At 34.5% G+C, this 13728-nt stretch overlaps 2 protein-coding genes across 2 annotated transcripts; one reads left to right on the top strand and one right to left on the bottom strand.

The window, feature by feature from the left end:
- Window positions 1-1294: 1294 nt before the first annotated feature.
- On the top strand, window positions 1295-5890 carry LOC120073262 (O-fucosyltransferase family protein). Its single transcript, XM_039026001.2, has 10 exons — window positions 1295-2018; window positions 2627-2689; window positions 2795-2876; window positions 3006-3076; window positions 3186-3274; window positions 3379-3582; window positions 3950-4217; window positions 4676-4903; window positions 5027-5224; window positions 5365-5890. Exons 1-10 carry the CDS (start codon window positions 1890-1892, stop codon window positions 5572-5574), a joined length of 1542 nt encoding a protein of 513 aa, XP_038881929.2. The 5' UTR covers window positions 1295-1889; the 3' UTR covers window positions 5575-5890.
- Window positions 5891-6056: 166 nt separating this feature from the next.
- LOC120073261 (basic helix loop helix (bHLH) DNA-binding superfamily protein) lies at window positions 6057-10634 on the bottom strand. The gene is made up of 2 exons (XM_039025999.2): window positions 10483-10634; window positions 6057-9390 (listed from the first exon to the last, which is right to left on the bottom strand). Exons 1-2 carry the CDS (start codon window positions 10487-10489, stop codon window positions 6320-6322), a joined length of 3078 nt encoding a protein of 1025 aa, XP_038881927.2. The 5' UTR covers window positions 10490-10634; the 3' UTR covers window positions 6057-6319.
- Between the last annotated feature and the right edge of the window lie 3094 nt (window positions 10635-13728).

Below are 13728 nucleotides of genomic sequence, written 5' to 3'. Positions count from 1 at the left end.
ATTTAGATTATGTTCTTTACGCGAATCTATAAAAATTGATTGGTTCAGTTGAACTGTAGAAGTCGCGATCCTTCAAAACGGTATTGTTTTTTGCTCTTAAAATAGAAAACTCATCATTTGTAGATCGAAAACATAATTGTTAATTATTTAAATTCGTAACCGTTTGGTTTTTAGGTTTTTTTTTTTTTAAAAAAATTAAACCTATTTTATCCACATTTTTTACAATGATTTGTATCTTTTTAAGTACCATGGTTGAATTTTTAATCAAGTTTTTTTTTAAAAAACTTTTTGAAAGTTATTTTTTTTAATTCTTAAAATTTGACTTGATTTTTTAAACTATTGATGAGAAGTAGAAAACAAAAGAAGACATTTGAGGTAGAAGTAATGTCCATAGACTTAATTTTCAAAAATAAAAATAAAAAACAAAATATTTACCATACGAGAATTTAAAAATTTCTTGAAATAAAAGATTACATCATTCATTGTAGATTAAATTGTCCTAGTTTTAGGAAGGGTTCATTAGAAATTTTCCTTTTTGTTTCAAGATGATGTAACATGGCAGCTCACACTCTTGCTAATCATGTCCAATTGCCAAACTATGTTAAAATATAATTTGAAATCACCCACCATGAGTGAAAAATGATGCCATAGTTTATTTCTATCTCAAAACAAAACAGAAGGAAAAAAAAGAAAAAGAAAAAGAAAAAAGAACCAAATGAGAATATACTCCTTGTGGAATAGTTTGCAATACTAATACCTAATGCATTTAGATAGACCTTATTTTATATAGCTAATGTACTTAAAAATATTCCATAAATCATCTAATATTTCTATATTATTTTAGTTGTAACTATATAGGAGACAGAGTATCGAACTTTGACATCTTATAATAAAAATATATACTAAATCAATCGACTTAGACATAAAAGTTATCATTTTTTCTATTTTCTAAAATCTTATTTGACAATCATTTAATTTTTGGTTTATGAAAATAAAATTTATAAATGTTATATCAACCGCAAATTGTTTTCTATCTATTTTATTAACCCACTTTAAAAATCCAATCCAAGTATTAAAAAAAAATGTTTTTTTTTTTGTTTTTAAAGATTCACTAAAAATTCAAATACTGTTTCGGTAAAAACCATAATAGAAAATGCAAAAAACAAACTTGATATTAAGCTATTAGTCAATTCAATATACATTTCAAGATATTAGCATTCAGATTTTCTTATAACAAGCGGAACCGACAAGCAACCTTCGCTATATACTTGATTAATGTAAAGCTTTAAGATCTAACTCATTGCTCATCCCAAGACCACAACCACAACACACTATTACGCTCATCATCTTAATCAAAGATTTAACGGAAGTTCGTAGAAGGAGAAACGAAGTACAGAATGGAATGGGAATGGAACTGTATGAATGAATAATTGCAGCCCATTTATTGAAAGCTAATTGTCGGTGCTCAGTGCTGATGGTAGCTACCGATGAATGAATCCAATAAAGTGGACCTTCAAGCAGAGGCCCGCAAAGGCAACAACAGGTCAAATCTCTACTAGAAAACACGCCTTCGTCCTTAATGTAGTTAAAGTGGAACGAACAGAGGCGAAAGTTATTTTCACTACGTGATTCTCTCTTTACTTTTTAATCGCCATAATACCCACCTATAATTTGCTTGGACCCTCTCTGAAAACGACACCCTTTCTCTCCAATCAATTCATCTGCGAGCTGTACAGATGTCCATGTGTGTGAATCAGATGCCTTTACTCTCTATTTTGATATAACTCATTCTCACTGCAATAAACCTCTCATTTTCTTCATTAAAATCCCTTTTTGCTTCTGGGGTTTGGAATTTCGCATTCGGTTGGCAGAACCCATCTCCTAAATCCATGGTTATGGGACTCGGTTATCATTCGAACAGAGTTGGAGCTGTGGCTGGTGTTTTCGTGCTGCTTTTCCCTGTTTTTCTACCGGGTTTGTTTAGCCCTTTGGGTCATGCTTCGCCTTCCACATTCTCGGTATCTCTTTGCCACTTTGATCTTATTTCTTGTTTGTTTTGTTCCTTGAAGCTTTTGAACTTTTGATCTTCTTAGTATTCTTTTGTGAAATTCTTTAGGAAATGTCGGTGTTTAGATTTTGTTGAAGGGTTGCTGTAAAGAGAAAAGTTTATCTTAGTGGAGAAGTGGGAAAATCTATTCCTGTAATAGTTACGGCTTTCTTTTACTTCCTTTTCCTGTGCAATTTTTTTGGAAATGTAGAGACAATACTGTGGCTCTCTTCATTTATAGTATGTCGGTGTGATATTGGATTAAGCTTTTTGTAACAGAAAATAAAAACTGGAATGTTTTGTTCATAATTAGTTCAGTTTTAGGGAAATGGTACTTCGTAGGGCCATTATAAGCTAACTCTGGTTAAATCTAACCTGATCGACAAGGGTTTGAACGTATAGGAATGGTTATTTTTCATCTCTTTTTGTTCAACTTTCTTCAAATTATAAAGTTTTTCTACCCAGTGGAACTATGATTAGTTATGGGTTGTAAAATTTGACTGGTGGGTGCTCCACTTTTAGGACTTTTACGAGTTCTTAAGATTATGATTGGTGATTTAATTGGGTAACCTCTTGTAGGAATGGAACACTCCGAAGCCTAGGCACTTGCGTCTGCTGAAAAGTGCTTTACAACGCCAAAGTGTGGGTAAAAGTTGATTTATAATATAATTGAAGTTGGTTTTAATCTCCAACTACATTCTTTTATAATGAGAATCTCATAGTGTTAAAATCCTATTTCTATGACAGTCAAAACCAGATCAGTCTGATTTATGGGCTCCTTTAGCTGATGAAGGGTGGAGGCCTTGTGTTGATTCTTCAAAAGCTTCCTGTAAGTTTTGAATTATGGAGTTGTAGGTCTCAGAAACTTCCCATGGTCATTTGTATTTAAACATATCACGTACTGAATTACTAATCTTTTTCATGCCTGGTTTATGCCATGGATCCATATGTTCTGCAGCACTACCAGGGAAGTCTGAAGGATATATCCAGGTGTTTCTTGATGGAGGGTTGAACCAGCAAAGAATGGGAGTATGTGTTGGATTAGAACTTCAACATACTTTTCTGTCATTAAACGTTTATTAGTACAATTTTGTTGATGATGTAGTCTTCAATTTTAAGATACTTGATCCACATGCAGATATGTGATGCAGTTGCTGTTGCAAAAATTCTGAATGCAACCCTTGTGATTCCCCACCTTGAAATTAATCCTGTCTGGAAGGATTCAAGGTACTAAGAAAATTTGCTTGGCGTGATAGTGTTCTATTCTTGTATATATGAAAAATTATCATGAGATTTCTTTTACCTTATCCTTTACTTTTTGGGATCTGCAGTTCTTTCGTCGATATATTTGATGTGGATCACTTTATTGACGTATTGAAGAATGACATTTCTATAGTTAAAGAGCTTCCAGCTGAATTTTCTTGGAGTACTAGGGAATATTATGCTACAGCCATTCGGGCTACTAGAGTCAAAACAGCGCCTGTTCATGCCTCAGCCAACTGGTATCTGGACAATGTTTTACCTGTATTACAGAGGTTGGTATTGAAGCCTATCCGTTCTGACCTTCTGGGACTGCTAGGGTAGTTGCTTAGTTTCATATCTGCATATACACCCTATCACTTATAAAAATAAAAGATGAAGCAGTTACATAAAACTGATACATGAATTTGGGAATATACAATGAGACAAGAATGATATGGAAGTGGGGGAGAAGATGCATTGCCTAGCCATACAATTTAAAAAGACTACGAACTTCATACTTGACTATATGGATGTCTAAAAATTTTGATCGAAAGATTTAAAATCTTTCTATGTTTGTATGTGCTATGAAAATTACTTATTGTTTCTCTGCAATTTGTTACTATCTTGGTTTTACATTCTTTTTCTATATTAATAATTCAGCTACGGTATTGCTGCAATTGCACCCTTCTCACACCGTCTAGCTTTTGAGAACTTGTCCGATGAGATACAAAGGTTGCGCTGTAAGGTCAACTTTCAAGCATTAACTTTTGTTCCCCATATCCGAGTACTAGGAGACACTCTCATCAATCGGCTGCAGTATCCTTTGAATAAGAAGGAATCAAAGGAGGATAACTACCTAAGTATGACCACTGATGCAAATGAACAAGGCCCATTAAAGTTTGTTGTCCTGCACCTTCGATTTGACAAGGTATAGCAACCTTCCTTTCAAGGTGCCGGATTAAATTGAAGTTCGTTTTGTGCCTGTTAACATGTCAAGTTCCCCAATGCTACTATTGCCTTGTTACATTATCTTGCTGATATTATAGATCATTTATTAAAGTAATCCCTTGCATGCATACAATCAAAGGCCTCATTGCTTAGATTTTATCTCATTAGTTCTTGGGACTGACAAGTTTGTTCATGAGCTACCCCCATACTCTGCTCAAGTAAGGAACTGGTCAAATTTAAAAGTTCCCATTGCAACTTCAGCATATTTAAGGTTCTTAATCAGTTCATCCTAGGTTTTAAGGATCTAAGAACAGGGATACTGGCCAATACGACTGGCCATCAAGAAATCAAATTGAATGACTGGAACTGATTGGGCAATCATATATTATCCGTATAAAGTTTCACCGCTGCTGATTTCTTTATGTGTTCAACATGAAGGACATGGCAGCTCATTCAGCTTGCGATTTTGGTGGGGGAAAGGCTGAAAAACTTGCTTTGGCCAAATATCGTCAAGTGCTCTGGCAGGGAAGGGTCCTTAACTCTCAGTTCACGGATGAGGAGTTGCGGAGTCAGGGTCGTTGCCCTCTGACACCTGAAGAGATCGGTTTACTACTGGCTGCTTTGGGTTTTGACAACAATACCCGTCTATATTTGGCCTCCCATAAGGTAGTTCCTTCTCTATATACAAAATAAATAAAGCAACCAAACTTGCTTTAAGTCTTTTGGTTTGAAAATGAAATTACTACCATTACTTGGAAGTTGAAACTGTAAAATGCATGGTTCTTTCAGGTATATGGTGGGGAAGCTAGGATTTCGACTTTGCGGAGTCTTTTCCCATTAATGGAAGACAAGAAGAGTCTCACTTCTGGAAATGAACTAGCCCAAATCAAAGGAAAGGCTTCTTTGCTAGCTGCGGTTGATTACTACGTAAGCATGCACAGCGACATTTTTATCTCGGCTTCTCCTGGAAATATGCATAACGCAATGGTAAGTAATAATCTTCTTGCTGATTCTTTCTTGTCTTGTCAAATCTTTCTACACAAAACCTGTGCTTTTTCTACTAACATCTCCTGCAAGTGATGTATTTATTATGATCATTCTCGTACACTTTCTTGATATTTTTACAGGTGGGACATCGCACGTACGGGAACTTGAAGACCATAAGACCAAACATGGCATTGTTGGGACAGCTTTTCATGAACAAAAGCATAATTTGGTCAGACTTTCAGCAGGCCACTGTAGAAGGCCACAAAAACAGACAAGGACAAATAAGGTTGAGAAAGCCAAAGCAGTCAATATACACATATCCAGCTCCTGATTGTGTTTGCCACGCTTGAAATGGTGTTCTTATTGGATACCACTTTCTGTCACAAAAACAGACCACGCTTAATGATTCGCAACTACTGTTTGTCGGTAGTTATCAGTTAAATAAAATTTAGATTTTCCCATTTGTTGGCCTGAATCATATGATGTTTTCTTTTTCGAGAAACCAGTACGAGGAAGAACTATCGTAGTTTGTAAAGATGTAAAGGTCTACTGCGAAGGCTTATATTATGTCTTCTGGGGCCGATTCAGATTAATGCAGTATGTAGTGTGCTAATCTTCGGATTATTGACAAATTATCTTAATGTAACGAGTTATGTAATTACATCATTTTTTTGGTGCCGTTTTGTTTTGTTTTGTTTGTATTTTTTTTGGGTCTCCAAAAGCTGGAAAATAGTTCTTAAAACCTTTCTGCAAAATTGGGAAGAGAGACAGAGAAGAATAACAAATCAACGAATCAATGGTCCACTAATAAGCAAATAATGGAGCATACAAGAGAAGATCAACATGGAGGGTATCCACTAATAAGCAAATTTATCAACATGGAGGTGGATAAATTTTAAACAAATTTGAACACTGGCTCGTAAATAAAGTTGAGCCTATGCCAATCACTTCGGTCGTAGAAAACAAGAAGATTCTCATACTACGTTAAATTAAAAAAGGCTGGTGCTAATACAGAGAATTTTACAGACCAAAGCAATTTTGAGAAAAAAAGGATTGGTTTTGGTTCGTGGAGCCGTAGCGCTACTGGGGTTGCAGCTAACTGTTGAGCTCTCTAAAGGGCGATCTTGTATCAGCCGAGACCTCAAATCTTTTCATTGAAGGAGAATTCACATTCTCTTTCAGCTCAATCCTTTGACATTCATTGCCAAAAGAGAGCATTATCTTCTCCAGAAGGCCCATCAATTCTCTGTCTGAATTGGAAAACTCGTTGATATGATTGCCTATGCCCCCAATGATACCCATCAAGTCTTCCTTTTCTGAAGATAACTTCATCACATCTTCTATCAAATTACTCTTCTCACTCTTGAGCTCATCGATTAAGACATCTGAAAACTTTAGCTTTGTTTTCAATTGATCAGTCAGTTTCTTCATTTTAGACTCTTTTGCTTCTAGATCTGCTTCAATCTTCATTGCTTTCTCTTTTGCATGACCCAATGATACTTCCTGGAACTCCAGCTTCTGTTGAATTATGCGAATATTATCCTCAAGTTCCAAAATCATCAGTTTCTTTTCTTCAGTTTCTAGAACAGCTAAAATCTCAGCAGCATTGATCTTCTCCCATGCCTGGTGGACAAGATCAATTTCTGTTTGCTTCTCATCAAGCTCAGATGAAAAAGATATTAAAGAGTTATTAAATTTTTGTTCCAGCGAATGTACTAACTGCATGAGTTGATCGATTCTTTTGTTTTTCTTTTCTACCATTTGGATGAGTTTCTCTTTCTCCTGCTCAAACATACTCTCGGCACCAAGATGAGATAGCAGAGCTACTTCCAGTTCTCGTCTCAGTGAATCTTGCTCCAGACACTCAACTTCATTTTGGAGTTGTTCTATCATCTCATCCTTCTCTCTTATAGTCTGAAGAAAGCTATCTCTCATCGACTCCAACGAAGTTGCAGATTCCATTCCTGACAAAGCAGTGGCCTCCAATTCTATTATTTCAAGCCCTTGCTCCAGCAGCAGAACCTGTTGCTCTAGACTTTCAATCCTCTTGTCTTTCTCATCCAACTTCTGAATAAGGCTATCTTTCTCTTGCTTAACGTTCTCCCCAACATGGACTTCTGCAAGAAGTGAAGCCTCCAACTCTCTACGTATGCTATGATTTTTCTCAAGATCAAGCTTTAACTGTTCAGCTATAGATTTCCACATATGCATTTCAAAATCTATTTGATTTCCTTCACATATTTTATCATCCAGTTCAGCATTTGCTTCTTCCAAGGCATTACATGCTTCTTGAAGTCTATCCATTGCATCATATTCTATCTGTGACACTTGTTCTTCCAATAGAAGATAATCCCTGGACGATTCTTCAAGTATTTCCATAGACTGATCAAGCTCTCTCAGCTTTAATTTGTATTGCTCTTCAATCAGCTCCATTGACTGAACTTGAATATAGATAGATTCTTTCTCAGCAAGTTCAGCATTTGCCTTGCCCAAGGCATTGCGAACTTCAAGTTTTTCTGCTGCATCATGTTTCATTTGCAAACATTGCTCCTCTAAGTGAAGCTGATTCTTGGTTGATTCCTCGAGCATTTCTTTGTAGCTGTCTATTTCTTTCTGCATTAGTTGAAGCTGCTCCTCAAAAAGATCCAAGGATTCGACTCTTTTCATTAAAGAAGCCACCTTGTCACGTTCTTCTTCAATATCTTTGTGAGCCTTTACCAAAGCCGCATTCTGCACCTCCACCTGCTTCATCAATAAAGATATTTTCTCTTCTCTATCTTTGTCATGCATATAAACTTCAGTCATTTCTTTTGCCAGGTTAACTTGAGCCTCCGATATTCCCTGATTTAATACTAGTAACATGGCAGAGAACTCCTCATTTTGTAACTTCAACTGCAATGCTGAAGAATGATGACTTTCCAACATTGCCTCAAGATCCTTTATTGTTGCTTCTCTTCTGCATAGCTCAGATTTGCAATCATTCAAGTTACTCAAAACTTCTTCCATTTGATATGTCCATTCAACTTCTTTAGCCCTTAGATTTGCAGTGCATTCGCCATGGGCAGTTTCCAAGCTTTGCATCTTCTTCTGCAGTTCTTTGAAAGAAGGTGATCCCCCTGGTGCTTGAATTTGTTCCTCCTGGAGTTCTTTGATGGCTGTTCGCAACTCCTGATTTTCTTCCTCCAGCTTTTGTGTTTGGTATTCTCTTTCCTTTAGAAATGAATCTTTTGTTCCCAACGAACTTCTTAAAGTAGCAATTTCTTTATCCCTCTGAGAAGTTATCTCATCCAGCTGCATTTTTGCACGTTCACACTCATCAAGAACATTACCAAAGCGAGTCTCAAAATCAGTAACTTGAATCTGTAAATATTTTCGTCGACTCTCTTCATGAGCGAGGGCTTGGTTGCACATTTCTAACTTGTTATTAAGATCTTTTGAGATTAACATTTGAGAATCTAACCTTGTCTGCAGTGAAGAGATCTCATCAAGCAGGGTACGTTTCTCCATCTCCCAATCTTTTTTGTTCACCTTGAATTGTTCTCGAACATTTTCAAGTGCATCTTCCAAATGCTTAAATTGCTCTATCTTCCATTTCAACTGATCTTTAACCTTTGCAATCTCATCGTTTAAATCAGTTAATATATCATCTCTTTCCCCCTGCTCCTTGTGTACCAGTCCATCTTCAGCTTCTGAACACTTTCTTTGCCAAAGCAATAGATTCTCTTTGAGGCCTTGAATTTCTTCTCTATATTCACATATTTTCTGCTCTTGTTGCATGCATTTCTCATTCCTGTCATCCAAAGCCGAAAGCAGACATCTCTTTTCTTCTTCCAATTGTTCATATTTCTCATTGGCATCAGCTCGAAGCTTATCATTGGCAGAACCAAGATGCTTTAATACTGATTCTCTTTCAACCAAACTTCGTTCAAGTTCCTCCAAACGTTTCTTCTCCATATATAATTCTTCTGCCTTTTCATTTATCTTTTCTGCTTGCTTCTCAATTTTCAAATTTGCCTCCTGCAACTTAGTGAACTGCTCGCTATTAACTCTCTTCAAATTCTCAGATAATTCTCCCTTCATCTTGCATTCTGCCCTAAGCTTCTTAATATCAGCTTTTGCTTCATCTAGTTCTTCAAGAATCCCATCCATATTCCTCAAATCTAAATCTGAATTTTGTTAAGGATGAAGAACAGACAGAGTAAAATAGTTAAAAAGAAATCTGAGCGCTTATATCAACCATAAATAAAAATAAATATACTGTGTTAAAAAAAATCTCAGACAGCATTTTCATTCACTGGTAACATTGCAATTCCTTGTGAAACTTCAGAAGACTATTACAACAATGTGAGGTAATCCCAAAAAGAAAAATTAGTGCCTGTGGATGTTATTCTGCATCTTCTAGGACTAAGTAATTGCCAGATTCAGATAAAGCGAAAAGGAAAACCCACACACACCACACGAATTCCGATTGTTGCTTTGATGTTTACTTTCACGTTCAGTTTTGTGCAAGTCCTGTTATTACTATTATCTTTTAAAATTTTTCCATGACCAATTTTCTCTGTAGCCAAACAAGGGCATTCCGAAAAACAATCCGATACCATGCCTGTCAATCAAAAGTTGTGACAGGCAACGTCAATTGAAAAGATATCTCTGGAATTCTAAATTATTAAGACAAGACCTACATAATTTGGGGAAAATGGAAAAACCAACATAAATGGAAAGGCCTAACTCAACCTGGATCTATTCTCTTAGCGCCATAGCTTTCAAAATCTTATTAATTAACAACCCATTGAAACAAATTCCAGAAAACTGGGGAATTTATAAGATTCCTCCCGGACAATAAACGAGTTCCGAACACAAACATCGATAGTTTAATCAGAAAACATGAGACCCGAAATCCTGTTCCTCATGACCAAAAACCAGATTCCCCTACAATCTCGAACCCAAAGGAATTACGATCAACCGCGCTAAATTTACTCAGATTGGAAATTTACAAAAGAATGTTTCAAAATCTTCATTTAACATTAGAACAGAATATGATTCAACAGAAAAATCAAACCCAATCTAATTTTTTAACCCTAAACATCTGGTAAACGAGCAATAAAAGACGAGAACATATGAATCAATCATTTCAAAGCCATTTTAATGTTTAACTGCACGATGAAGCGAGGAAACTAGGAACCGCAACATCAAATTCTTCCAGAAATGCTCAACATTTCACAATATCAAAGCCAAACAAGAAACGAAGCAGAACGTACCAGGCATGAAAATAAATATATCTGGCGCTGGGTTTTAATTCAGCGCAAGAACCGCTGGAATTTCTGGATATTGTGAATGAATGAATAGGAAGAAGCAAGTCAGGAACAAAGAAAAGAAGAGAGAGATGAGAAAGAAAGTGATCTCTCTAAGTAGCCGTTAAAAGAACCTTTTCCGGATTTAAAATAAAATGTGTTGACGGAGATGGACGGCGAATTACCGATCCAAATTAAACGGCGTTAATTGAAGACGTTGGGACCAAAACGCTGTCGTTATGTTCAAAAGGGACTAGCCGTTGCAAGGGTGTTAGACTGGGCCCAAAAAACTGCAGATGAGTTCAGCCCAATTCCAATTATTGCGATTTCACAACCCAACTCTCATTTTGGGCCTAAGGCCCATGATATAATGTTACACCAGCTGTCCGTTTTAGTCTTTTTTTTTTTTTTTTTTTAATAATGAAAAAAAATTAGTGCCTTAGAACCAACTTGCTCTAATTCAAATTAAATTCCAAATGATTCTAAAACAAGACAGAAAAAAAAAAACTAAAACTAAATTTAAATTTGAGAATATATTTAGTACTTCCAAACATTCCAAGTTAATTATGAAAAGATGCCTTATTTGAAGGGCTTGAGTGTTAGTTTACTATTTTGATTGTCCCCACATCCTAAATTTTTCAATTTGATGTTAAATACATTGCTAATATATATGACCTATTTTTATATATTTCCATAATAACCATGTATATTCATAGAATGGTCTTTTCTTAACAAAATTACAAATATAACATAAAATAGTAAATCCAAACCATAGCTTTTCGTGGTACAAATATCATAAAATATGTGTAACTTAGATGTCCATGCTTAATGTTCAAATAATAAGTGTCACTTCTCCATTACCCAATGTGTTGTCCACGTGTCTCAAGATTACATACTATTATTGTCTATGTAATACATCTCCTACTTGCCAAATTATCTATAAATAGTGGCATTTGGTGAATTTTGGAGGACGCACATATTAGTTAGAAATTCAAAAAGCTTGGAGAGAAATTTCCATATTTTTCCATTTTCTATAACTTTCTTTGTTTAATTAAATTATTAAATTATTTTATTTTATTTAAATATATTTTATCATTATATTATATTTGCTTCGTATTCGGGTTCCCATTATGCTCCTCAATTTTAAAACACATTATCAGCAAAAACTTCTTTCATTTCTCCCACGGAAGGTAGGTCTTAAAATGTTGCCATGGCAAACATTATGAAATTAGAATTTGCAGCCCTTGAGATTAATGGCAAAAATTATTTGTTATGAGTACTCGATGTCGAAATTCACTTGGATGCTATGAACCTTGAAGAGGCTATTAAAGAAGGAAAATACAACAACTAGTCAAGAAAAAGCAAAGGGTATGGTTTCCGTTCGTCATCATCTCTATGAGGGATTGAAAATGGAGTATCTTACGATAAAAGATCCCCATATCTTGTGAATTTTTTTTTTAAAGAAATGTATGATCATAAAAAAAATAGTTATTTTTTTAAAACTCGTTATGAATGGATGCATTTGAGACTTCAATATTTTAAATCAGTAAGTGATTTTAACTTCGCATTATTTAAAATTAGTTCAAAATTATTGTTATGCAGAAAGAAAATTATTGATGCAGATATGTTAAAGAAGACATTTTTCATATTTTATGTCTCGAACATGCTCCTGCAACAGCAGTATCGAGAGAAAGGTTTTAAACAATATTCTGAATTAATTTCATGTCTTCTTGTGGTCGAACAAAATAACGAGTTATTGATGAAGAATCACAAATCTCGACCAACTGGAATAACACCATTCCCTAAAGTGAATCCTATAAATTTCATAATCGTGGTTGAGGTTGTGGTCATGGTTGAGGTCGTGACCATGGCAGAGGAAGAAATAATTATTATTTTCATGGTGGTCGTTCTAATCATCCAAATTTCAAAAGAACTACTCGAAATGATGATCATAAAGGAAAAACTCCATAAGATAAGAATTCAAAAGGTGATAAAAAAAATGTTTCCAATATGGTAAGACTGAACATTGGTCACATATTTTTCATACATCGAAATACTTAGTTGATCTATATCAAGCTTCCCTGAAGGAAAAAGGGAAAAATAAGGAAGCAAATTTTGCACCAGAATAATGATATATTTGACCCATCCCATACGATCAATTTGGATGTGACGGTCTTCTTTGAATCTCTTGTAGAGAAGATCAATATAGTTGATAGAATATCAAGTGTTTATTTTGACTTTAAAGATATCTAGACTTAATGTTGTTATTGTTGTTGTTGTTGTTGTTTTTTTTTTTTTTTTTTTTTTTGTTTATATATATATATCTTCATGTTTTTTTCTCAGTTAATGTTAACCTTTGTATATTTCAAGTATTGTTTTTCTTATTGTAATTATTTTTTTTAATGAAGAAATAAGGACCATTTTCATATGTTGGGTGATTAAAAAATGAGTAAAGAAGATCTATGTCTGACAGACAGTGGAACTATCACACACAATACTTACAAGTAAAAAATACTTTTCCAAATTGATGATGCCGGAAGCAGAAGTAAATACAATATTAGGTTCTACAAACTTGATTGAAGGTTTTGGAAAAACAAATATATTTTGCCTAGAGTGACAATTTACACTTGATAATGCATTGTACTCTAGTCAATCAAAGATAAATCTTCTAAGTTTTAAAGATACAAGTTACAATGGTTATCATATTGAGACTGCTAGTAAGAATAATGTGGAATATCTATAGTATTATATCTGATGTCTCACATGAAAAACGTATACTGGAAAAGTTACATGCTTTATCTTTTGGATTATAACAATGAACTTGAAGTTCTTGAATCCAAATATATTTACAATTTGGCATGATCGATTGGGTCATCCAAGGTCTATAATGATGAGAATAATTATTAAGAATTCATATGGACATCTATTGAAGAGCCAAAATATTCTTCAATCTAATGAATTATCATGTGATGCTTGCTCTCAAGAAAATTAATAATTATACTATCACCAACAAAATTGGGAATTGAATCACTTGTTGGGAATGACCTAAACTCACAATTCGTAAGTATTGTTAATATATTCTATTCATCAATAAAAATATTATTGAGTATTTTAGTCAATAAATTATTGTTGATATTGCATTCTATTATAAAAATCCAATAAACGAATCCATGTCTATAAATGAATACCTTAACTTTATGTGGCGATATAAAA

This window comes from Benincasa hispida, chromosome 3 (assembly GCF_027475165.1).
Source record: "Benincasa hispida cultivar pf3 chromosome 3, pf3_genome.v1.1, whole genome shotgun sequence".
NCBI classification, from domain to species: Eukaryota; Viridiplantae; Streptophyta; class Magnoliopsida; order Cucurbitales; family Cucurbitaceae; genus Benincasa; species Benincasa hispida.
Note: the sequence above shows the minus strand (reverse complement) of the source record. Positions and strands in the feature narration are given on the sequence as shown.